This window comes from Puma concolor, chromosome B4, assembly GCF_028749965.1.
Source record: "Puma concolor isolate L17-30 chromosome B4, mPumCon1.1.hap2, whole genome shotgun sequence".
NCBI lineage: Eukaryota > Metazoa > Chordata > Mammalia > Carnivora > Felidae > Puma > Puma concolor.
This window is the reverse complement of record NC_141673.1, coordinates 20,559,538-20,586,525: the sequence shown is the minus strand read 5'-3', so window position 1 is coordinate 20,586,525 and position 26,988 is coordinate 20,559,538. Positions and strand designations below refer to the sequence as shown.

General features: G+C 37.8%; 1 protein-coding gene across 1 annotated transcript in view; it reads right to left on the bottom strand.

The window, feature by feature from the left end:
* Positions 1 to 2,072: 2,072 nt before the first annotated feature.
* SLC5A8 (solute carrier family 5 member 8) overlaps positions 2,073 to 26,988 on the bottom strand; it is a 58,942-nt gene continuing 34,026 nt past the window's right edge. Inside the window, exons 11-15 of the mRNA XM_025926742.2 lie at positions 18,558 to 18,644; positions 15,287 to 15,492; positions 11,054 to 11,157; positions 6,363 to 6,442; positions 2,073 to 6,104 (exon numbers count right to left, since the gene is read on the bottom strand). Coding sequence (XP_025782527.1) covers positions 5,979 to 6,104; positions 6,363 to 6,442; positions 11,054 to 11,157; positions 15,287 to 15,492; positions 18,558 to 18,644 — 603 coding nt within the window. The 3' untranslated portion in view covers positions 2,073 to 5,978. The remainder of the gene's footprint in view (positions 6,105 to 6,362; positions 6,443 to 11,053; positions 11,158 to 15,286; positions 15,493 to 18,557; positions 18,645 to 26,988) is intronic.

The following is a 26,988-nucleotide window of genomic DNA, read 5'->3' as shown; positions in this document are numbered from 1 at the left end:
TTTTTTAATGTTTATTTTTGAGACAGAGAGACAGCATGAGTGGGGGAGGGGCAGAGAGCGAGGGAGACACAATCTGAAGCAGACTCCAGGCTCTGAGCTAACAGCACAGAACCTGACTTGGGGCTTGAACTCATGGGACTGTGAGATCATGATACAAACTGAAGTCAGACACTCAAGTGACTTAGCCGCCCAGGCATCCCTCAATTAATTTTTTAATGTTTATTTTATTTTTGAGAGAGAGACAGAGACAGAGCATGAGTGGGGAAGGGACAGAGAGAGAGAGACAGACAAAGAGACAGAATCTGAAGCAGGCTCCAGGCTCTGAGCTGTCAGCACAGAGCCGGACACAGGGCTCAAACCCACGAACTGTGAGATCATGACCTGAACCAAAGTCAGATGCTTAACCTACTGAACCACCCAGACGGCCCCCAATTTTACTCAACTAAAAAAAAGTCTAAACCATAGCAATGGTACCAGCAGATGTTGAATAACCTTTGGAGGTATAGTTCTTGATGAGTTCTTAGGTCCTCATGGGGACAAAGATGAGGTTTCCACTTCCAGAATATAGAAGAGTAAGAACTCTATTCCAAAATCACTGAAAGCCTGAAGCCTTGAAGAACTGCTCCATTATTTAAAAGGGAATTTTAAAGTCTTTCTCTCCAAGTCTTTGATGGAGAACAAAGTAGCTGAGGCTACAACCCTAAACTCTGTGCCATGCATGGATATAGGATGAAAATTGATACTGTGAACCTAAGAGAGAAGCCCTAACCTGAGATAATGATGTAAATTGGTAGAAGGCAATTAAAACAAGGGCACAGCCCAAACTAATTTAAAACTTCTCTGTAAATACTCTTCCACTAACTGGAGCCCAGGAAACTCTCACTAGAAAAAAAAAACAATCCCTACTGGGGTGCCTGGGTGGCTCAGTTGGTTAAGCATCTGACTCTTGATTTTGGCTCAGGTCATGATCCCAGGGTCATGGGATCAAGCTCGCATTGGGCTCAGCACACGTCAGGCTCTGTGCACAGCATGAAACCTGCTTAAGATTCTCTCTCTCCCTAACTTGTTCTCATGCTGTCTCTCTCTCAAAAAAAAAGACAAGAAACAAAAACCCTACTGAAAATAAACTTTGTTAAAGGTCAACTACACAAGGAAAGAAACTACCCTGATGGAGAGTAAGTAAATGAACAAGAAGAAGAATTAGCACATCAAGAATTTCAGTTAACATAAAGGAGCAATAAATATGGTTAAAATTACTAGAGATAAGGGGTGCCTGGGTGGCTCAGTCGGTTAAGTACCCAGCTTTGGCTCAGATCATGATCTCACAGTTTGTGAGTTCAAGCCCTGCGTCAGGCTCTGTGATGATAGCTCTGTGATGCTTCAGATTCTGTGTCTCCTTTTCTCTCTGCCCCTCTCCTGCTTGCACTCTGTCTCTCTCTCTCTCTCAAAAATAAAAATTAAAAAAAATTATTAGAGATAAAAGAATAATTGGGAATCTTAATGAAAAAAATCCAACATTAGGAATGAAGGAAGTTTTGAAAAATTTGAAAAAGCACACCCAACTCAGAAAATGAAGAAAGTAGTCACTGAAACGGAAGATTAAATGGACAGATTAAATAGCAAATTAGAAACAGCTGAAAAGAAAATAAAATGCAATGTCCTTTTGTTTATATTTATGTGATACATCCTGAAATTTTTAAATATAGAAAATATGAACCAGATTAGGAGACCTGGAGGACAGGATAAAGAGGTATACCATTCATCTAATGGGAGTTAAAGAGTTACAGAACAGGAGCTGGGGAAGTGGGGGAATATTCAAGGAAATAATGGCTAAGAAATTTTCAGTATTAAAGACATTACTTTTTATTTTCAAATACAGTGTTAATTACTTAAAACAAAATATTTTTCAGTGAAAAGTTCTGCATGTTTATTTGCTTACACTTTTATAATCTATGTGTTATATACAGAGAGAGTCCTTTATGTGGTAGAGTGGAAATAACTCTCTGTAAAAGTTGATAAACTTAATTATATTCAATTTGACATTTTCTTCCCCAAGAACACACAACTGCAAAGACACTTGTAGACAATTTAATCAGCAAGTTGAAAAATCAGAAATGCAAACATGTTATACATTGCAATATTCAATTCCCTCAAGATTTTTCACAATAGCATACAACTTAAATATAAAAGTAAATTTTATAATAACTAAATTGTGCAGTGAATTTTCAGTACCTGTGCATGCACTCAGTTGATTCTGTTATTAATAACTGTTACTGGAAAAAAACTCAGAATCTCCTATAAGAATCAACATAAGGAGTCACTCCCCTGACCTCAAGCCTATCCCTGTCCCTTGTGTCTACATCATGGACAGACATCAAGTTGTTAACAAATAAGCTATACTTTCTGGTGTTTTTATAAATAAAACAAAATTATGAAATCTTTATATTTATGATTTAATATTTCCTTCACGTTAATGTGTGTTAATGTTGGAAATCATGTTGCTAAATGAAACTTTCTTAAGAGTTATTCTCACAATTATTCACAATTTTATATTCCTTAATATTTTTTAAATGCTATGAAAACACATGGTCATTACTCTCTATCATAACATTCTGCAAGCTAGTGACACTTTAAACCTCATCTGTAGATAAGAATGATCAGATAGAAGAGTCAAGGCAATTTCCCTAAAGGAACACAACCAGCATGTGTGACTTTGGGAAAATTAAGATTACAATCTTAGCCTCTAGGGCAAGAATTCTCAGACCCAGCACTATTGATATCTGGGGCAGGATCATTTTTTGTCATGGAGAGGGGCTGTCCACGTATCGTAGAATATTTAGCAGAGTCCCTGAATTCTATCCACTAGATGCCAGTAGCATCTCATCACCAGCTGTGACAACCAAAAATGTATCTAGATATTTCCAAATGTCCCCTCCGATGCCAAATTGCCCCATTAGAACCACTGGTCTAGAGAGGATTTTAAAGCATAAGCAATCAAACAGGTGCATATACACTTACACCATTTCACATCTTACATATAACATTTTCATTTCTTTATGAAGTGAATATGATTGATCCGTAGCATTCTTTAAAGTTTCCATTCTTCTGTTCAAATAATCCTGCTTATTCCTAAATATAGGTCAACATTTCAACGACACACGTTTTTTAGAGAAAGAACTATCTCCACATTATTAACAGTTCACCTTTTTTTAAAACTAGCAAGTGACCTTTGTCTCAAATTTTGATTTCCAATCATATTGACATTTTAAGTAACACTATTTAAGCTAATAAAGTGCTATCTGATCTTTTATACTCACATTATTTCGTGAGGTAGTTAAGTTTAGTGTTAAATTCCATCATTAGAGGAGATTAAGGATAAATTCAAGGTCATATACAACTTGTCAGTGGCAAAATGAAAATAGACAACTTATGTGGCTTTTCCCTCCTGTTAGGATTGTTGTGTTTCAAAATAATTAAGAACATTAGGTGATTTTATTGCATTATATTAACATTTTACCCCTATTTGGTTTTGCCCAAATATTCAGATAAGATAAAACATTTTTTATAATTAATAACAGTACTTTGATTTCTTAAGAGTCCTGTCTGTCACTGTGATGTATTTATAAAGGTAAAATATTAACAGTTCCCAATGTCACAAAGATATACTTTGTTAAAGAAAGTGGACAAGAATGGAAGTACCATATCTCTCATGAAGAATACACTGCATAAGGGCGCCTGGGTGACTCAGTCGGTTGAGGTCAGACTTCGGCTCAAGTCATGATCTCGTGGTTTGTGAGTTCAAGCTTCACATTGGGCTCTGTGCTGCCAGCTCGGAGCCTGGAGCCTGCTTCATATTCTGTGTCTCCCTCTCTCTCTCTCTCTGCCCTCCCCTGCTCATGCTCTCTCTCTCTCAAAAATAAATAAAAACATTAAAAAAATTAAAAAATATATACTGCATAATCCCTTGGCAGTTAGATAAGAGAAAAAATTATTTAAAAAGTAGACTTTGATTTCCAAATTTGAAGCATTCTACACACATATGCACTTTCACTTATTAAATAATTAACAGTAGTTCAAATCACACTTGCATAAAATAAATAAGATCATATCTAACTACTCATTAAAAAATTGTAGAAAGATTTACAAAGTTTGATGTATGCTGACAAATATATTGATGAAAAAATAACATCTATACATGTATGAAATATATGAACACATCATTAATTTAAATGTTATATAAATCTCTTTGCTTTAGATAAATGCTACTTCCTATTTATTTTATTTCTTAATGTTTTCAATTGACAATCTCTAAACGTACAGAGCATGCTCACCTAAGTATCAGAAAATAAGAAAAAAGTATTTAAATATAAAACATTTTTAATGTACCTAAATGTTTCTCACATTATTTGAAAACACTGTAAAGAAAAAAAATCTATACAGGATCTAATGGGGGAACTGTAGAAAAATATAAGTTATTGATAAAAGCCTGTGACCAAACTCATAGCTAGAAACGTAGCAACATAAGCAAAATAAATTTTGAGATTGCTACTTGAAGTTTTAAACCATGGAACAAAGCATATAGTTAGTAATTCCAGAACATTAAAAAAAAATTGTAGTGTTTGCCTATGTAATTTAGCTCTTCAACTAGATGAATACACTAGAATACAAGACTTCTAAGCATATTTACTTTTAAATTTAATTGACTGCAAATTAGTTGACATTCAAATTAATATCATTCAACATAATCATGTAATTCCATGCAGCTTAACCATTTTAATCATGTAAATGTTCTTGGGTCACCAAATCCTTAAGTACCTATAGTGAAAGTACTTTAGTCAGTATCAGGCTCATAGGAGTTTATAATTTATAGTCTGGGACTTAGTGAACCAGGAGTAGCATGGTTCTAAACCTGGGGTAGCATGATTCATATTGGGTGTCTAAAGATATACCCAAGCCCAAGGTAACAGAGTAAACAGGAAATTAGGAAGGCAAGCAAAGTAAAGTTGTACAACAAAACCGCAGTTGGGTCCAAAACTAGGATTGCATATAAGAACCAGAGTCTAGGGCGCCTGGGTGGCTCAGTCGGTTAAGCTTCCATCTTCAGCTCAGGTTATGATCTCGCAGTCTGTGAATTAGAACCCCATGACAGTCTCTGTGCTGACAGCTGAGAGCCTGGAGTCTGCTTTGGATTCTGTGTCTCCCTCTCTCTGCCACTCCCTTGCTCATGCTTCTGTCTCTCTTTTTCTCTCAAAAGTAAATAAACATTAAAAAAAAAAAAAAAAAGAACCAGAGTCTAAGGCAATATAAGCCCCCAATGGTTAGGAGCTCTAGATAATTAGCTGAAAGGCACAAGAATAGATACACAACACCAAGAAGACCTTGATCATTGTTCCATCCCAAACAGGATGCTTCTTGATTATCACCTTCCTGAGCCAGAATTGGTTCCAAGGTTAATACATTCCCTGATAGAGCTGATATGGATCAATGTGAAGCAAAGATCTAGATAACATAGATCTGTCACCCCATTGTTTTCTAAAAAATAGAGTATGTAGTAGAAGAGAAAAAGCTCTTTTCAGTATTACTTATGATTTTGGTAAATCCTAAAACTGATATGCTAGCACCAAATGCATGGAAAATACTTTTATGAATGACCAAATTTAAGAATATGCTTTTGACCATTAACTATGTGCGTATTAATCTGTCAGCACATATGTGGTCATAATTTTCACAACTGCAGCCTCATTAAAATAAAAGAGAAGTAGAGGAAAACACTGACACCGAAACTCTTAACTCCAGAGTAGCATCAATTATTGAGTCTAGGAACTGAAGAGTCAAGACTTTGCTTTAACAAAAATTTCCCCCGAAACTTTACTCATTATAGAACCACCCCTTCAAAAAAAATCTAAACCCGACCCAATTTTCTTAGAAAATATATCAAATTGGGACACTGTTTATGATCATCTAATATCACAGCTGCTTCACAAACGAGTCCCATTGATCTTGCCACTTTGGTCTGTGAAGTTCAATTCAATATGGTTGAAGGCAGGGTTATCAGTTCCACCATCTTCTATCGGATGAGATTTATAGCTTAAAGTATGCTTCTTCTAAAAGAAAATGTTAATACAGTGATTAGAAAAAAGTAACTATTCAATTCTAAATAATTGTTACTGTTTTTCTTTCTCTAAATCAGCTTGGTAGTCTACTGAGGACGAGATATATAACAGAAATACATCATCAAAGAATAGGTCAAATATGTTCCTTGTCTATCAGAGTTCCAAAGAGAGTCTAAGGACTAACTAGTATTCTATCTTGGGGGTAAAAGCACAGTCTTACTAATTGAAGGAGAAAGAAAGCCAACTTACTTTCTTAAAAATGTCAAAATTGGAAAGAAAGTCCTCTTTGGTTAGTAGGAATCTGCGGTCTAAGTTTTGTTTTCTTCCTCCTGAAAAACATTTACATTGTTGACATTGTTAGAAAGATAACTGTAACTACCCAGTGATGGCCCATCATACAAGCATTTGACTTGGGTGCATTCAACTCTATGCACTTATAAAACACAAAGAGAAAGAGAATCTTTTAAGCAGCGCTGGAGACTTGGCTCACCATTTCCCTTCCCTTAGTCACACTCAGATTCTGCAAGCCTCTCACTATGATAAATATGAGTCTGGTGTTTAAAAACAAATGAGATGGGGCGCCTGGGTGACTCAGTCGATTAAGTGTCCGACTTCAGCTCAGGTCATGATCTCACAGTCCGTGAGTTTGAGCTCCAAGTCAGGCTCTGTGCCGACACCTCAGAGCCTGAAGCATGCTTCAAATTCTGTGTCTCCCTCTCTCTCTGCCCCTCCCCTGCTTGCACTCTCTCTCTCAAAAATAAAATAAAAACATAATTTTTTTTTAAATAAAAAATAAAAATGAATAGATGGCTCTTAAATGCAAGCTGCCTACTCATATGGTGCTTAACCTGAGAAAGAGCCCAGTACTCATAGGGAAACTGGTTTAAAAGCATCCTCTCTGATCTACCAATAAAATATCAAACCATCTGCCTCTGCTTCAGGCAGCGGAGTTGCACTCCTCCAGTTTCAAGGCTGTGAATGTAGATGTATGTGAAGAAGTGCAGGAAATTATGAAATGTCAAATAAATTGGTTAAATGAAAATCAGTATGATGATTGTGTTGGATTCAACTCCTCTTCCCTAACATTTTGCTTTACAAAAATTATTTGTAGATACAAATTATTTTATTTGTAGATCAAAGACAGCTTTTTAAAACTGTGTGCTCCTCAAACTACTTTAGTACAAAGTACAACTAGGAGATGTACTTAAAACACAGATTCCTGAACTCCAACCTGGACTAACCCAGTTAGAAACTCTGGGGTAGTGCCACTGAATCCTGATTTTTACCAAATTTCCAAAGTGATCTTTATGCTATCTAATATTTGAGTGCCATCACTTTGGTACAAATATTAGGCTTTTAATTATGGGAACCTCTGCTCTTCCAGAAATGGGATCAACTTTAAACTAATCAAGTCAACATTGTTGAGTAACCACCATGTGCTAGAGACTCTACTAGGTGCTGGGGAGACAGAGATGAGTAAAACAATTACTGTACTCCTAGCTCGCGGTCTACTTAGGGTATTATTTACCCCACTTACTGATGAAGAGACAGACCCACTTATGGTGGGTACATGGTTAGGTGAAACTGAAATGCCAACCAAGTCTGTATGGCCTGAATTGTTACAGATTCCTAGTATCCTGCAGTAGATCTTTAAATTTATTTCCCCAGAAGTGTTAGGATTTCGTGTTTCTAATTTGTTTGTTTGTTTTTCTCAAGGTGCTCACTGCTGTTGTGAAATGGGAATAAGCCATATGAAATTAATGAAGTTGTATTGCTTCTTATCACTGGATGCCTGCTCAGCTGGGTATAGCATTACTTTATAAAACAAAAGATATGGTTGTATATGGTTATCAGAATAAAAACTCTTAAGGAAAAAAAAAAGGGAATGTTGAAAGGGAATATTCTGATACTCCATTTTCTTTTTTTTTTTCTTTTCAAATATTTATTTAAATTCTAGTTAGTTAACATACAGTGAAATATTGATTTCAGGAGTAGAATTCCATGATTCATCACTTACATATAACACCCAGTTGTCATCACAACAAGCACCCTCCTTAACACCTGTCACGCATCTAATCCAGCCCCCATACACCTCCCTCCATCAACCCTCAGTTTGTTCTCTATCTTTAAGAGTCTCTAATGGTTTGCTTTCCTCTCTCTCTCTCTTTTTTTTCTTCATTCCATATGTTCATCTGTTTTGTTTCTTAAATTCTACAAATGAGTGAAATCATATTGATATTCCATTTTCTTAAAGAAAAAGGAATGGGTTGAATAAGAACCTAACGTCAAATAGCACAAGGAGACTGTTGATGTGTATTCTTGATCTGAATAATTGAGCTATTTGTGAGAAAAGTTTAAAATCTGTCTTAAAATATATCAAAACAGACAAAAAGAATAAATCTACTGTGCTGGTAAATTTATTTACGAAAAAAGCCACAGTCCTTTTTGAAAAGAAAGAAAATAGTTAAAAACAGCTGTTTGGAAGGTAATAAATAGCTACAAACTTTATCATAAATGCATAAGAATTATACATTGCAATATCATTGTTGATATATTAATATTACTACTAACTTGATATCATTTATTAATTATAAATACAAGTATCACAGAAGCTTGAAAGGCAGTGCTATTCAGGAGTTACAAAATCATAATTGATAGTAGAATTTCTTCTACTACTTTCTACTTAGAATTTCTTCTACTATCAAGTGGCACAGTGATGGTAGCCTTGCAGCATAAAGCAAACAAAGACATCAGACGTCCTAAGACAAAAGTATAGGATTTCTGACTAGTTATTGCACATTTGAGGAAAAGGGCAGTGAGCTGCCTTCCCCCAGTCTGGTTGCTATGGAAGTACATGTGTGAGGGAATGTAGGAAATCGGGGAGCCCAGCACTTCTCACCAACTACCCTACTATCCTGCTTTCAGCCACCAAGATCGTTCACCTGACTTACTGTAATAGTTTCCTACCTGCCCTCCTTCCTTTACAGATTATTCTCAAAACTGGATCAGAATGCTCCTTTGAGAATTATGGAAAAGTAAATTGAAAAATTATCCCATGTAGTAGACCTAAAAGACACAGTTTGGAAAATAGGAGAGACAAGAGAAGAAAATTAGAATAACTGTCTGGGACTCAAACATTCGACTAACAAGAGTTTCCATAAAGAGAAAACAGAAAATCACAAGAAATTACAAAAGAAATAATATGGGGAAATGCCTTAGAACTGAAGGGCATGAGTCTTCAGTTTGAAAAGATCCTACCGAGGCCTTAGGGCAAAGCAATCATTGTGAAATGGGTGACATACAAAGGGCCAGCAGGTAGCATGGCACTGGCATCTTAATAACAACACAATGAACTAGAAGAAAGTTAAGACATCCTCTCAGAGGGGCACCTGGGTGGTTCAGTCGGTTGAGTGTCTGACTCTTGATTTCAACTCAGGTCATGATCTCATAGTTTGTGAGATAGAGCAGAGTCCTGAATGAGATTGAGCCCTGCGTCGGGGTCGGCCCTGACAGCACAGAGCCTGCTTGCAATTCTCTCCCTCCCTCTCTGCCCCTCTCCTGCTTGCACATGTGCACACACACACTCTCTCTCTTTCTCTCTCAAAATAAATAAATAATATGTTTTCACTCACATGTGTAACTTGAGAAACTTAACAGAAGACCATGGGGGAAGGGAAGGGGAAAAAAATAGTTACAAACAGAGAAGGAAGGAGGCAAACCATAAGAAATTCTTAAATGCAGAGAACAAACTGGGGGTTCGTGGGAGGGTTGCGGGGGAGAGGGAAAAATGGTGGTGGGCATTGAGGAGGATACTTGTTGGGATGAGTGCTGTATGGAAGTGATGAATCATGGAAATCTACCCCCAAAACCAAGAGCACACTGTATACACTGTATGTTAGCCAACTTGACAATAAATTACATTAAAAAAAACAAACTTAAAAAAAAAAGACATCTTTTCAGAAACAAGAAAGTTATTTTCAACCTAGGATTCTCTACTCAAACAAATGATCAATCAAGTATAAGGGAGAATTAAAGACATTTTTTTCCAGAGGTACCACATTTTCAAAATCTCTTGTCTACACTTTCTCAAGAACATGCTAAAAGGATGTGCTCCATTCAATTAAGGGGATAAACAAGAATTAGGAATAATGGGATACAGGCAGCAGGGAATACAACACAGGAGGGAGACAGATGGAACTCGCAGAATAAGGACATGAAGTTCCAGAATAACAGTTCTATAGCAATCCCAGAGAGCAGTGTATGTACCACGTGTATTATCAGTTTGGTTTTTAAAAAATAATGTTTTTTTTAAGTGTATTTATCTATTTTGAGAGCGAGAGAATGAGTGGAAGAGGGGCAGAAAGAGAGGGAGAGAGAAATCCCAAGCAGGCTCCTCACTGACAGTTTTTAAACAACGTTTTTAAAATTTATGGAATCTGAAAAAAGCTTCATACTATGTTTAGATATAACAATTGTAGCGATCTTTCCTTACCTGTGTATACTTCTTTAAAGTTTACAAAAAGTCAGCATAGGACAATGAAAAAATCTGATGCAGGACTGTTGTAATAATATGTGTAAAATCCCTAGCATTGTAGTAACTACGTATAATATTTTAAAGACCTCATTTTTATCTTACAGCAACCTGTGAGATAGGGAAGTCAATCACCACTAACCTCAATTTACACAGAAGAAAGCTAAGCCTCAGAGTAGCTATACAGTCTTCCCTAAGTTCATGCAGCTGGTACATGGTGGAGCAAAGGTTCAAAGAGAATCTTCTGCTTTCAAGTGTAGGCCCTCAAATTTCCCATGAGGAAAATGGAACAAGTAATTAAATTAGTTGTTAACAGGACTATAGTAAGATAACATCAGCAGCTATAAAAGAGATATAGTAAAAACTGATATGGAGGTAAATACAACAATACTAAGGTTTAGATAGTTACCTGTTGGTAAACTGATTAGCATTCCCACGAATAATGTTACCAAAGTTCCAAGAGTGCTGAGGTAGAGATATGATAAAGAATACCAGTTATCCATCAGTGGAGTCCTGAGAAAGAACAAAAGCATAACTGTAAATTTCATGTAATGCTACTAGCAACTAAGAGCAGTCTCAATAATCTTCATGCATGGCAAAATCAAAATAAAATATTTAATAATGTTTTTAATGTCATAATCTGCAGTTCCAATTTTATCTTATTGGATCAAGAATTAAAAGCCTGAGGGAAAAATATTAAAACCCTGGCTTAACCTTGACCATACAGTATAATGCTAAATGTCCATGTGTATTCGTGCAACTTTGCTTTATGTCCCAGGCACTGTTCTTGTCATTAAAAAGTCTACCATAAAAACGGCTGACAGGGTTCCTGCCTTCATAAGGTTTACATTCTAATGGGGAGAGAAATAAAATAAACAGGTAAACTAATAAATATAGTAATTTCCACTGGTGGAAAGTGCTGTAAGGAAAATAAAACAAGGTAATGTGATATTAACAGAGTGGAAAGAAGGAACTACACTCCAACATGGAGTCAGAGAAAGCCTTTAGGAAGAAGTGACATTTGAACTGAGACCTGGAGGAAAGTTCTTGAGGAAAGCATCCTAGAGAGAGGTAAACACCAGCTGACTAAAGCATAGTGAGCAACAGAGTTACACAAAACAAGAGGAAGACGGGTTTCTTTTTTGTTGTTAGACTTGTATGAAGTTTGGATTTTACTCTCTGAACAGTGGCTCTCAGGGAAGTACTTTAAATGGAGGAGTGACATGATCTAATCTGTTTCTAAAATGATTATTATAGGATCTCATTTTCAGCTTTAATAGAGTAGCTTGATTTAGACCAACAATTCTGCCAAGAATAATGTATAAAAACTGGGGGAAAGAGCAGGCAGATTTTTTTTAAGATACCAGAGAGTCACAACAATTAGAACTTGAGGGGCCAAGATCCCAGAAAGATGGAAACACACTGAGGTGAGCTACTGAAATTAAGATGTGGTATTACTGGGAGAAAAAACAAACAAACAAAAAACAAAAAGAAAAACAAAAAACAGACAAAGTAGAACAGAAGAGAGAATCAAGAAACAGACCCACAAGAAAATAATCATCTGGTTTATGTCAAAGTTGACAGTACTTTGTAATGGGGTAAAGGGAAGTTCTTTCCAATAAGTGGTACTTGGTTAATCGAATATCCATATGGGAAAAAATGAGTCTTGACCACAGCACCCACAGAAATCAATTCCAAAGGAGATTACATTCATAAATGTAAACAGTTAACTAACAATAAAGCATTTAAATTAAAAATTTGAAGAATCTCTTTATGACCTCAGGATAGGCAAAGATGTAATTGGGATACACAGAAGACTGAACATATAGGAAAAAGACTGATAAAGTTGAACATAATTAAAATGAAAACATTTCTGGCCACCAAAAATATCACTAAAAGAGTAAAAAGGCAATCCACAAAGTGGGAGAAAAATATTTTCAAAATATATTTTGTATCTAGAATATATCAAGAACTCCTAGGGGCACCTGGGTGGCTCAGTGGGTTCAGCGTCCGACTTCAGCTCAGGTCATGATCCCACAGCTCATGAGTTTGAGCCCCTGTTGGGCTCTGTGCTGACAGCTCGGAACCTGGAGCCTGCTTCGGATTTTGTGTCTCCCTCTGTCTCTGCCCCTAACCCACTCGCATTCTGTCTCTCTCAAAAATAAATAAACATTAAAAAATAACTCCTAAATAAATAAGAAAAAAACTGAGAATGCATTTAAAAATGGATCAAAGATTTCAACAGACAAGTGACTAAAGTAAATATTCAAATGGAAATGGCCAATAAATATATTAAAAGGTATCAAATGTAACTGATCATAAGGGAAATGCAAATTAAAACTACAAGCTATCAATATATACACATCAAGCATTGGGAACTTAATAAAAACTGACTGTGGGTAATGGAAATGCAGAATCTAGACGACCAAAGGGTATTTTATTTCATCTTCAGCTGTGAACTTTACTCCCCTTGTACTCTAGCAACATTGACTAGGTGTAATTTCCTAAGGTGCCACGTGGCTTCAGAACTTCATGCCTTTGCATACACTATTCCTTCACTGTGCGATTTTCTTCTTCCTTTGGTCCCTCTGCCCAACCTGTTCACCTGACTAATTCCAATTTATGTAATCCTCTAAGAAGGTCTCCTTCACTCCACTCAGGAAGAGTTAAGCTCTTCCTTCTGCTGGCTCTCTTGATCACCTATGAATTCCCCTTACCACAAGCATTGTTTGTGTATCTTCTTGTCCAATTTCCCTTCTGGTCATTTTCTGTGGTAAGAATGACTTTCCAGACCTCTGTCTATCCAGCCTCCGCATCCTTCAAGTCCTACCTCTCCAAAGTCTTCCTGCTACTCACTCCAACCTTGTTTATATTCATTCTTTTAACAAGTGTTTATCAAGTAGTTATTACTATTTATCATTTGCTAGTTTTATACTTATTTTATTTTATTTTTTTTTTTTTTAATTTTTTTTTTCAACGTTTATTTATTTTTGGGACAGAGAGAGACAGAGCATGAACGGGGGAGGGGCAGAGAGAGAGGGAGACACAGAATTGGAAACAGGCTCCAGGCTCTGAGCCATCAGCCCAGAGCCCGACGCGGGGCTCGAACTCACGGACCGCGAGATCGTGACCTGGCTGAAGTCGGACGCTCAACCGACTGCGCCACCCAGGCGCCCCTTTATACTTATTTTATACTTACTGTGCTTACTGGATTGATTGTTTTGTGTACATTAGCATACTCTCTCCAGCTAAATTATAATTTCCTGGAAGGCAGGAACCACAGTGAAAGGGGAAGACTTTCTAGGGATATCACAGAAATGGCCAGCCCAGAGTTGAGTATGTATTCATTCTTAAAAATTCTTGCTTATTACCTGTTATTTTATAAATAAGCTAACCTATAAAAGTAATTATTATGGTACCAGGTATATACTAAACCTCAGTTAATTTATTTGTTTCAGAATCCAAATAACTATTTTGCCTCAGACTCTTAAATTAAGAGAGATATTTACACAACCAGGACAAATGCTAAGCAAAACTGTGAAACAAGTACATCCTGAATGTCCTCCCACATACCATTCCATTATTTTCTTCTCCCTTTCTGACTGTAACAACTTGCCTCTACACATGCACATTAGTGCTTTCATGCTTGTCCAAACTGCTCCTTGCACTTCCTTGCCCCTCACCCCACAGCACCCCACCTAATCAGACCTCCCCCAAATATGCCTCAGGCTCTGGAACTACCTTTTTTTTCTATTTATGAAGCATTTGCCAGCCTTGAACTTCCATTGGCAGGCATTCTCATAGTTATATTTTCTTTGGAACATGAATCACTAATTGTAACAGTCACATTCCTTCTCTCAGGAGGGTGTCCAGCTAAAGTGGGCATGAGTCCTTAATGGCTTCATTCCAAGAAAGCTGGAGCTGGGGGCAATAATTGGGGGGCAACAACCTTATCTCCATACTCCTTGAACATTTCTATTGGGGTTTATGCTTTAAGGCTGTACATATAATTGTCCACTATAGAAAGTCTTGCCCTCACATCCACTATATAATAAAACACTCACCTATTAGCAGACCCACAACATTTCATTAAATCAGACAACATAAGGATCCACAAGCCTAAAAGTATACCACATACAGAAAACTCTAGTAAGAATATCACAGCTGCAACTCATTGCTAATGTTCTAAAGGTTTGGAATCTTTAAACCTAAACAAATAGCAATAATCTAACATATTTAGATGATTGTAGCTTTTAGTCTGTAAAAGCTATACCTCAAAGACTATAGAAGCAATGTTCTTTTATAATGGTACTTTTCATTTTAAAAGGTTTTTAGTTGACAAAGACAATTTTTCATTCAACTAGAGCTGATATTTGGTAGCATTTACCCATAATAGATTTTTTTTTGTTACAATTCAAGTCTTCTCCAGATCTGTAAGCATGACAGAAGTGTATCAAAATTAAGAACATAGAGCAATTTTTGCTGTTTCTGAGCAAAATACCATAGCCAGCAAGCCACAAGGGCTCTACCCATTTCACATCAGAGAAAAATCACAGCACTGCAGGCAAGACAGAAAGCAACTGTTCTCTACCTGTCACATACATTTCTTAAAAATATGACATTACAAAGTTTAATTCAATACCTTTCAGCACCATATACTTGAAAAGCACTAGTAGAAAATGGCATTTCTGTGGTTGTCACCCAATTTGTCACATTGTATGTGCTGTTACAGCCATAGGTTTCAAGGCTTAGTGGCATAGTTCTCTCAGGCAGTGGAGGATACAGTTGAGCTCCAATTCCTACCCACAAAGAAACAACAAATCCAGCCAGAAGACCAGCAAGTGCTCCCTGCAAAACAAGAGTGCTTTTAAAAGAAAAAATAACACAGCTTGCTTTGAGATGGAAATTAACATTAGAAGGTTAAGCTCAATGTGGTCCAAGTCAGATTTACCAGCTTTTCTCCTAAAATCATCCTTCTCCCAAGATCCCTGCCTCTTGTCAAGAGTGGCAGGGGCCACTAGTCCTTTAGCCCAGAGCCCTGGGGAGTCTGTAACCCCATTCCCTTTTCCATAACCCTACCTAGCCAATCACCAATTCCTGCCCATTTTTCTTTTAGTTGATCTCATAATTCCATTTCTTCTACTCTGTTCCATAGCTAGCACTCTGCTCTGGCCTCCTGCTTTCTTCACACCCAAATAACTACAACAGTCACACCACTGACCCCAGACCAATTGCCCCCTATATTTTTATTTAGTCTGTAAACAAATGGTATGCCATATGAACAACAGATTATGAAGGAGAAATCATACACAGAGTTTATTCCTATACTTAACAACATGCACGATTATAATTGTGCTTCAGGGTAATTAGGGGAAACCAGGAAGCAGTTTTCACAAATGACTGCCATGGTGCATATAACCACACTTAGTATTTCTAAAGACAGGTAGGGATGTCCTCTCTGAAGACAGCTGGTTTCCCAGTCCTTGGAAAACTTGGAGTCCCCACTTCTGCTTTTCATCAGTAATCCAGATGTTCTGCTGGACTTTGAATGATTTAAGCCCTAGTTCCAAATGATGGGGACAAAAGCAAAACTTGAGCTAGAAAGCCTCTTCCCCTGTGGTGAAATTTTGCCCCTTCCTTTAAGAATACTGACCAGGGGCGCCTGGTTGGCTCAGTCAGTTAACCGTCTGACTTTGGCTCAGGTCATGATGTCACAGCTAGGAGTTTCAAGCCCCACATCAGGATCCATGCTAACAGTGTGGAGCCTGCTTGGGATTCTCTCTCTTTCCCTCTCTCTCTGCCCCTCCACCACTCTTACTTTCTTTCTCGCTCAAAAATAAATAAATAAACTTAAAAAAAATAATACTGACCAGACAATGCAGCTTGTGCCTCAGGATCCCCATAGAAAGGACAGGGTAGAATATTTGAAGTCAGGGGGAAAACATAAGCAAAATCATAGGGTAGGAAAAAAGAATGGTGTGCTGATGGGAGAAAATAAAGGCTGATGACCAGATCAGAGGATTTGTGTTAGGGACGAAGACTATGAGCTCCTTCATTAGGCTGTGAACCTTGAAAGCAGAATTAGATTTCTTTGTTTTTGGTACCCCAAAACTTATGACACTTATGACAGTGCTGGACATATACAGGAGTGCAATAAATATTTTTTCAATATTATGAGATTGGAATAGTAGTGTGGCCATCTGTTGACAGGCCAGACTTGCTTATTCTCAGCATTGTATACGGTTTGTTCAAAGATCCGCAAAATTATAAAACCTGTGAAAGCAGAAATATTCAGTGCTCTCTATTCCCAGGACAGTACTCAGCTCATAAATGTTCAATGAATGAATAAGAAGAGGGGAGGGAACAAGGGAGAAAAGGGAAGGAAGAAGAGAAGCAAAGGAAGAGAAGGAGAAAAGGAGAAGGGGAGAAAGGGTGAGAAGGTAGGAGGAAGAGAGGGAGGCAGGAAGTCCACTCCAAGGTAAGGGTAGATATTCTGGTGAAAAATTTGGATGCAGTAAAAAGAGGTACCTCCTATGACAGGAATAATATCTACTTCTCTTGAAAAAAGGATATGTGGGACCTTGTCTGCTACAGCTTTTCTGGAGGCACCCCATGGTGGCAGTAAATGTCAAAAACCAAAGTCAATCCTGTTTTAATGTTTGAAACACTCAAAAAGCACTGTGCATTTCAAAATGCAAAGAGGCTAACCAAAGCTTCAACATTCTGAGGTTGATATGAACCATTCTCTTTCACTGTGATTAATTTCTACAAAACTTGCGCTTCATATGATATTTCATTGAGAATTATTATTATTTAGAATTATTATTTTTGTAAAGTTTTTATTTGTGTACACTTGACACACAATGTTACATTAGTTTCAGGGGTACTGAAACACAGTGATTTAATGTCTATATATATTATGTTATGCTCACCACAAGTACAGCTACCATCTGTTGAGAATTATTTCTCTGAGAATTATTAGTAATAATGGTAACAGCCTTTATTAGTAGCTGCCTTACCAATCCCTAATGCCTCATGAAGAAAATGTAATTCTAAATGTAAAGTCATAGTTTTGTGGTTATTCTACATCTGTCTGAAACAACAAAACATGCATTATCAGTTTTTCCTGAATGTCAGCCTATAGCAGGCCTGATTAGATGGAGTTTCCCTTGGCTTTCAGAGAAATAATTTCAATTTCATTTACTCCAAACAAAATCTAGTACTTCAAAGCACAGATATGTCTATGTAGAAGAGAGCTATTACCTTATTCTGGATACTATTCCCAATTATGATCACCCCTTTGGGGCCAGAACCATGGTGTTGGAGCTATAGCTTTAAATATCAGGAATATAAACTCTCTGGTCAAGGTGGTGAATATCTTATCTTATTGCTTCTCTTTGCTATACTCTGGCTAGTCACAAGTATCCTCAGCTCTATTGCCCTTAAATCTTTCATATCTGAGCCTGTTGATCTCCTTTCTTTAAATCCTAGTGATTAATTTTCAAGAAGGGCAAAAAGATAAATGCACAAAAAAGTTGCTCCTTTAGTTATATAATATTCATAATATATTACATATAATATGTTTCATAACATATATACTTTAGTTGTATTATATAATATTCTATATTATATTTTAATTATATAATTATAGAATATATTATATATTATTAATTACATAAATATTTAGTTACATAATATATGTTGTTTTGGCAATTTCCATTTAGCTATACATATGCACAATCCCAGTGCATAGTAATTTATTGTACACCCCAGCAAAGTCAATATGAGTAATTAAGTCATCAAGTCACTAATGACAGATATCAAAGGAACTATATCTTTACAACTGACAAAAAATTGAGCCACTACTATATTTGGGAAATTAAGCTTTACACATATTCACTCTTTATACTTACAATTGAGTTGGCAAAGGGAACCAAAATGCCCAAAGCAAACAAGCCCAGAAGTGGTCCACCAATCATGCCAAATATACTGAGGGCTGCCTATAAAAATAACAAAAAGTCAACAACTAGTAATCTCAAATACCAAGTTAAAAAGTTTCAAATAAATTTCATCAGAATGAGAACTTAGTCAGCCTCTTCCAGAAAATCATGGCAGCCTTATCATTGGCAAATAGGTCATCAGAACTTAGAAGCTTCTGTTTCTCAGTCTCAATTATTAATCTGTTCATTCAGGTACCTCAATAAAGGAAGCAAAACATAAAGAAGGTAGAGAGTCATGAGACAATGGGAGCACCTATATGAATGCATAAGACAAGAGGGACACTATTCCTCCCAACTGTTTTTGCAGGTGTTAATAATCAATCACACTACTCCTTTGTGCTTTGATTCTCAAAATCTTCTGCAAAACAAAACTGTGGGTAAGTACTCCTAAGTGAACAGAGATGGCAATGAAACCCAACACCATCTTTGGTTCCCTAAGAATGGAATTAGAATGAAAACCAGGATTTAAAAAAAAAAAAAAAAAGATTGATCAAATCATGTAGAAAGATTTAAAATGTAATTGGCTAACTGTAACCTTTGTTTTGATGTATAGATGTCAAAAGAAATTACAATGTGAACAATGGAGATATGCAAATAGCTAAAAATTCCGAGAGATGTGAGTTCCCAATAATCCAATGGCTAATTTTTAATAGTGGACAGAACCATATAAGAAGAATTAGGGAACACATTAGTTTGTCTACAGAGTAAAGGGGCTTGATAAAACAGAATGAGCAAATCAAAGAAAAAACATTGAGTCAAGAAAAATCTTATAGGATACAGACGGCAGTCTTAGGTTAACAACAATTACAAAGCCTACCTTTTGGACTATAGAAGGGAGTGTGGATACAGATGACAAAGAACTATTGTTTGAGGAGAATATGGGCTCAGAATATCATCCTAAGGAGTCATTTCACAACTTCTCTTGAACCAGAGCCCAGGAGGAAGGGAGATAGACTTCAGTGCATAATGTGAAATAAGTCACATGGCCCATGAATCAGGCTATGACAGTGTGACCTGTGAGCCAGTTTTGGAGACACAAGGAATATATCCCCAAAAAGATCTATCTCAGGAAATAATACTTAAGTTAGAGAGGAAGCAAGCAAAAACTGGCTTAGAGTTATGATGACATACCTAGAACACCCCACTGTATATACCCAGGCCAGAGTTGATATATGATAAAAAGGGAAATTAAGAGCTATAAGCAATAATGCAGACTACAGAAGAATAAGCAATAAAGCAGACTATGGAGGAAAGCACATTCAGAGGACTTTTGCTGGTTATGGCTTAACTGTACTAGATAAGCTTGGTGCATCTGGACATAATTCATTCACTCATATAGTCAAGATGAGATTAAGCTATTTTAACAACTGGTATGCCTTAAGCAATAATCAACCAGAATGGACCCACGCCTTAGGTCTAAAGAAGGAGTCTGGACGACCTGCTTTGTCCAGCATTGATCTTCAACTTTCTGGAACATGGGGAGGTCCAGGAGTCCCAGACAGGGAGCCTAGGTGCCCAGAGAAGGTCCAGGGAGCATTTGGGGTGATCTGATAAGTGGATATTTATGAACAAGTACAAAATAGGTACATTCAAGCTGAATTTATTAAATGTCTTGAACACTGCAGTAGACACCAGATATTTGATACAGTGTTAGACAACAATGTCAAAATTTTTTCATGGAATTATACACTATTTAGTAAAACAGACATGAAGTAAATCACTACAATATAATATGATAATGGAAATAAGAACATGGTAAGAGAAACACAAAGTGTTCTAAGAATATGTGGCAGAGGGAAACTTAAACGTATGCAGGGAACAGAAAGGATGTTTAAGTTGAAACTTGAAGAATAGAGATGGCAGTGTAGGAGGACTCTGGACTCACCTCGTCCTGTTGATTGCTTAGACTCCACCCACATAGGCCTAAATAACCCAGAAAACTGCCAGAAGACTAGCAGAATGGACTCTCCGGAGCCAAGTGTAGACAAGAGGCCCACGGAAGAGGGTAGGAAGGGCGGAGAGGCGGAGTGTGCTACACGGACTGGTGGGAGGGAGCCGTGGCGGTGGAGGGGCAGCCCACAGGAAGGCAGAGCCCCCAAAGTCTGGCTTGCAAAAGTGGAGGGGCCGGACTGCCTGAGTTCTGAAAGCCAGCGGGACTTAACATCTGGAATGTTAAAAGTCAACAGCTCTGCTCTCAGAGAGTGGGGAGGGCGAGAGGACACCTGGAGGGAGAGTTGTTGAGCCCCAGAAGGACACAGCTCAGCGGGGGAACAAAGGCACTGGCAAGCACCATTTCCCTCTCCTATCCCCCAGCCGAAATTCCAGAGGGAACCAGTTCCTGTCACCAAACTTGCTTGCTTGCACCGCGCAAACGCCCAATGCTGTGCTTCTGTGGATCTATCCCTGGGATGGGCCTGCCTCCCTCCCGATGCTGCAGGGCCCCTCCCACAGGGGACCACGGAGGGCAAAGCAAGCTAAGCCTGCCCCTCCCTCCCCTGTTCACCTTGCAGATCCACCTGGGCTAACACACCCTTGGCCAGATCCCATCAAAGCAGCACCACAAGCCTGGCAGTGTGCAAGCAGCCCAGACAGGGGCCATGCCACTCCACAGTGAGTCCTGCCCCTGGGAGAGGGGAAGATAAGGTACACACCAGTCTGACTGTGGCCCCAGCAGTGGGCTGGGGGCAGACATCAGGTCTGACTGCGGCCCCACCCACCAACACAAGTTTCTCTGGACAGCACAGGGGAAGTGCCCTGCAGTTTGGAGCTACCACAGGGACTTGCCAAAATGATGAAACGGAAGAATTCTCCTCAAAAGAAACTCTAGGAAGTAGTGACAGCTAACAAATTGATCAAAACCAATTTAAGCAATATAACAACAAGAATTTAGAATAATAGTCATAAAATTAATCCCTGGTCTTGAAAAAAGCATAGAGGACAGCAGAGAATCTATTGCCACAGAGATCAAGGGACTAAAAAATAGTCATGAGGAATTAAAAAATGCTATGAATGAGGTGCAAAATAAAATGGAGACGGCAATAGCACAGATTGAAAAGGCAGAGGAGAGAATAGGTGAACTAGGAGATAAAACTATGGAAAAAGAGGAGGTTGAGAAAAAGATTTAAAAAAATCCAGGAGTATGAGGGGAGAACTGGAGAACTAAGTGATGCAATCAAACAGAACAATATCCGTATCCTAGGTATTCCAGAAGAAGAAGAGAGAGAGAGAAAGGGGCTGACGGTATATTTGAACAAATCATAGCTGAGAACTTCCCTGACTGGGGAAGGAAACAGGCACTGAAATCCAAGAGGCACAGAGAACTCCCTTCAGTCATAACATGAATCGATCTTCTGCATGACATATCATAGTGAAACTGGCAAAATACAAGGATAAGAGAGAATTCTTAAAGCAGCTAAGGATAAATGAGCCCTAACATACAAAGGTAGACACATAAGGGTAGTAGCAGGTCTATCTACTGAAACTTGGCAGGCCAGAAAGGAATGGCAGGAAATCTTCAATGTGATGAACAGAAAAATATGCAGCCAAGAATCCTTTATCCAGCAAGTCTGTCATTCAGAATAGAAGGAGAGATAAAGGTTTTCCCAAACAAAAACTGAAGGACTTCATCACCACTAAACCAGCCCTACAAGAGATCCTAAGGGGGACTCTGTGAGTGAAATGTTGCAAGGACCACAAAGTACCAGAGACATCACTACAAGCATGAAACCTACAGATATCACGATGACTCTAAACCCATATATTTCAATTAATAACACTGAATGTAAATGGACTAAATGCTCCAACCAAAAAACGTAGGGTATCAGAATGGATAAAAAAGCAAGACCCATCTATTTGCTGTCTACAAGAGACTCATTTTAGACCTGAGGACACCTTCAGATTGAAAGTGAGGGGATGGAGAACTATCTATCATGTTACTGGAAGTCAAAAGAAAGTTGGAGTAGCCATACTTATATCAGACAAACTAGACTTTAAATTAAAGGTTATAACAAGAGATGAAGAAGGGAATTACATAAAAATTACAGGGTCTATCCATCAGGAAGAGCTAACAATTATATATGTCTATGCACCGAATATGGGAGCCCCCAAATATATAAAACAATTAATCACAAACATAAGCAACCTTATTGATAACAATGTGGTAATTGCAGGGAACTTTAATACTCCACTGACAACAATGGAAAGATCATCTAGACACAGGAGCAATAAAGAAACAAGGGCCCTGAATGATACATTGGATCAGATGGACTTGACAGATACATTTAGAACTCTTCATCCCAAAGCAACAGAATATACTTTCTTCTCGAGTGCACATGGAACATTCTCCAAGATAGATCATATTCTGGGTCACAAAACAGCCCTTCATAAGTATACAAGAATTGAGGTCATACCATGCACACTTTCAGACCACAATGCTATGAAACTTGAAATCAACCACAGGAAAAATCTGGCAAACCTCCAAAAGCATGGGGGTTAAGGAACACCCTACTAAAGACTGAATGGGTCAACCAGGCAATTAGAGAAGAAATTAAAAAATATATGGAAACAAATGAAAATGAAAATACAACAATCCAAATGCTTTGGGATGCAGTGAAGGTAGTCCTGAGAGGAAAATACATTGCAATCCAGGCCTACCTCAAGAAACAAGAAAAATCCCAAATACAAAATCTAACAACACACCTAAAGGAAATAGAAGCAGAACAGCAAAGACACCCCAAACCCAGCAGAAGAAGAGAGATAATAAAGATCAGAGCAGAAATAAATAATATAGAATCTAAAAAAACAGTAGAGCACATCAATGAAATCAAGAGTTGGTTTTTTGAAAAAAGACACAAAATTGATAAACTCTAGCCAGGCTTCTGAAAAAGAAAAGGGAGAGGACCCAAACAGATAAAATCATGAATGAAAATGGAATTATTACAACCAATCCCTCAGAAATACAAGCAATCATCAGGGAATACTATGAAAAATTATATGCCAACAAACTGGACAACCTGGAAGAAATGGACAAATTCCTAAGCATCCACACACTTCCAAAACTCAAACAGGAAGAAATAGAAAGCTTGAATAGACCCCATAACCAGTGAAGAAATAGAATCAGTTACCAAAAATCTCCCAACAAATAAGAGTCCAGGACCAGATGGCTTCCCTGGGGAATTCTACCAGACATTTAAAGCAGAGATAATACCTATCCTTCTCAAGCTGTTCCAAAAAACAGAAAGGGAAGGAAAACTTCCAGACTCATTCTATGAAGCCAGCATTACTTTGACTCCCAAACCAGGCAGAGAGCCAGCAAAAAAAGAGAACTACAGCCCAATATCCCTGAGGAATATGGATGCAAAAATTCTCAACAAGATACTAGCAAATTGAATTCAACAGCATATAAAAAGAATTATTCACCATGATCAAGTGGAATTCATTCCTGGGCTGCAGGTCTGGTTCAACATTCACAAATCAATGTGATACATCACATTAATAAAAGAAAAGATAAGAACCATATGATCCTGTCAATCGATGCAGAAAAAGCATTTGACAAAATTCAGCATCCTTTCTTAATAAAAACCCTCGAGAAAGTCAGGATAGAAGGAACATACTTAAACATCATAAAAGCCATTTATGAAAAGCCCACAGCTAATATCATCCTCAATGGGGAAAAATTGAGAGCTTTCCCCCGGAGATCGGGAACACAACAGGGATGTCCACTCTCACTGCTGTTGTTTAACATAGTGTTGGAAGTTCTAGCATCAGCAATCAGACAACAAAAGGAAATCAAAGGCATCAAAATTGGCAAAGGTGAAGTTAAACTTTCACTTTTTGCAGATGACATGATAATGTACATGGAAAATCCAACAGACTCCACCAAAAGTCTGCTAGAACTGATACATGAGTTCAGCAAAGTCGCAGGATACAAAATTAAGGTACAGAAATCAGTTACATTATTACACAGTAATAATGAAGTAACAGCAGGACAAATAAAGAAACTGATCCCATTCACAGTTGCACCAAGAAGCATAAAATACCTAGGAATAAACCTAACCAAATATGTAAAAGAGCTGTATGCTGAAAACTATAGAAAGCTTATGAAGGAAATTGAAGAAGAAATAAAGAAATGGAAAGACATTCCCTGCTCATGTATTGGAAGAATAAATATTGTTAAAATGTCAATATTACCCAAAGCAATCTACACATTCAATGTAATCCCAATCAAAATACACCAGCATTCTTCTTGAAGCTAGAACAAGCAATCCTAAAATTTGTATGGAACCACAAAAGACCCCGAATAGCCAAAGGAATATTGAAGAAGACCAAAGTAGGAGGTATCACAATCCCCGATTTTAGCCTCTACTACAAAGCTGTAATCATCAAGACAGCATGGTATTGGCACAAAAACAGACACATAGACCAATGGAATAGAACAGAGAGTCCAGAATTGGACCCACAAAAGTATGACCAACTAATCTTTGACAAAGCAGGAAAGAATATCCAGTGGAAAAAAGACAGTCTCTTTAATAAATGGTGCTGGGAGAACTGGACAGCAACATGCAGAAGAATGAAACTAGACCACTTCTTATACCATTTATAAAAATAAACTCAAAATGGATGAAGGACCTGAATGTGAGACAGGAAACCATCAAAACCCTAGAGGAGAAAGCAGGAAAAAACCTCTCTGACCTCAGCCACAGCAATTTCTTACTTGACACGTCCCCAAAGACAAGGGAATTAAAAGCAAAAATGAACTATTGGAACCTCATGAAGATAAAAATCTTCTGCACTGCAAAGGAAACAATCAACAAAACTAAAAGGCAACCAACGGAATGGGAGAAGATATTTGCAGATGACATATCAAAGGGCTAGTATCCAAAATCTATAAAGAACTCTCCAAACTCCACACCCAAAAAACAAATAATCCAATGAAGATATGGGCAGAAAACATGAATAGACACTTCTCTAAAGAAGACATCCAGATGGCCAACAGGCACATGAAAAGATGCTCAACGTCACTCTTCATCAGGGAAATACAAACCAAAACCACACTGAGATATCACCTCACGCCAGTCAGAGTGGCTAAAATGAACAAATCAGGAGACTATAGATGCTGGGAAGATGTGGAGAAACAGAAACCTTCTTGCACTGTTGGTGGGAATGCAAACTGGTGCAGCCACTCTGGAAAACAGTGTGGAGGTTCCTCAAAAAATTGAAAATAGATCTACTCTATGACCCAGCAATAGCACTGCTAGGAATTTACCCAAGGGATACAAGAGTGCTGATGCATAGGGGCACTTATACCCCTATGTTTATAGCAGCACTTTCAACAATAGCCAAATTATGGAAAGAGCTTAAATGTCCATCAACTGATTTATGGATAAAGAAGTTGAGGTTTATATATACAATGGAATACTACTTGGCAACTAGAAAGAATGAAATATGGCCTTTTGTAGCAATGTGGATGGAACTGGAAAGTGTTATGCTAAGTGAAATAAGTCATACAGAGAAAGACAGATACCACATGTTTTCACTCTTATGTGGATCCTGAGAAACTTAACAGAAGACCATGGGGGACGGGAAGGGGAAAAAAAGTTACAGAGAAGAATGAGGCAAACCGTAAGAGACTCTTAAAAACTGAGAATAAACTGAGGGTTGATGGGGGGTGGAAAGGAGGGGAAAGTAGGTGATGGGCATTAAGGAAGGCACCTGTTGGGATGAGCACTGGGTGTTGTATGGAAACCAATTTGACAATATATTTCATATTAAAAAAATTATAACATACACAGACAAGAAAAAAAATAAAGAAAAAAAGAAACTTGAAGAATAAATAAGACTTAGACAGTTGGAGGGTGCACCCAAATAAATAAAGCAGCTATTAACAAACATAAAGGAAATAATCAATAGCAATACAATAATAGTACAAAACTTTAACACTCCACTTACATCAATAGACAGTTCATCTAAACAGAAAATCAACAAGCAAACAATGGCTTTGAATGATACACTACCAGATGGATTTAACAGATATATTCAAATAATTCCATCCTAAAACAAAAGAATACTCATTCTTTTTTTTTTTTTTTCAACGTTTATTTATTTTTGGGACAGAGAGAGACAGAGGATGAACGGGGGAGGGGCAGAGAGAGAGGGAGGCACAGAATCGGAAACAGGCTCCAGGCTCTGAGCCATCAGCCCAGAGTCCGACGCGGGGCTCGAACTCACGGACCGCGAGATCGTGACCTGGCTGAAGTCGGACGCTTAACCGACTGCGCCACCCAGGCGCCCCTCATTCTTTTTGAGTACACGTGGAACATCCTCCAAAACAGATCACATATTAACC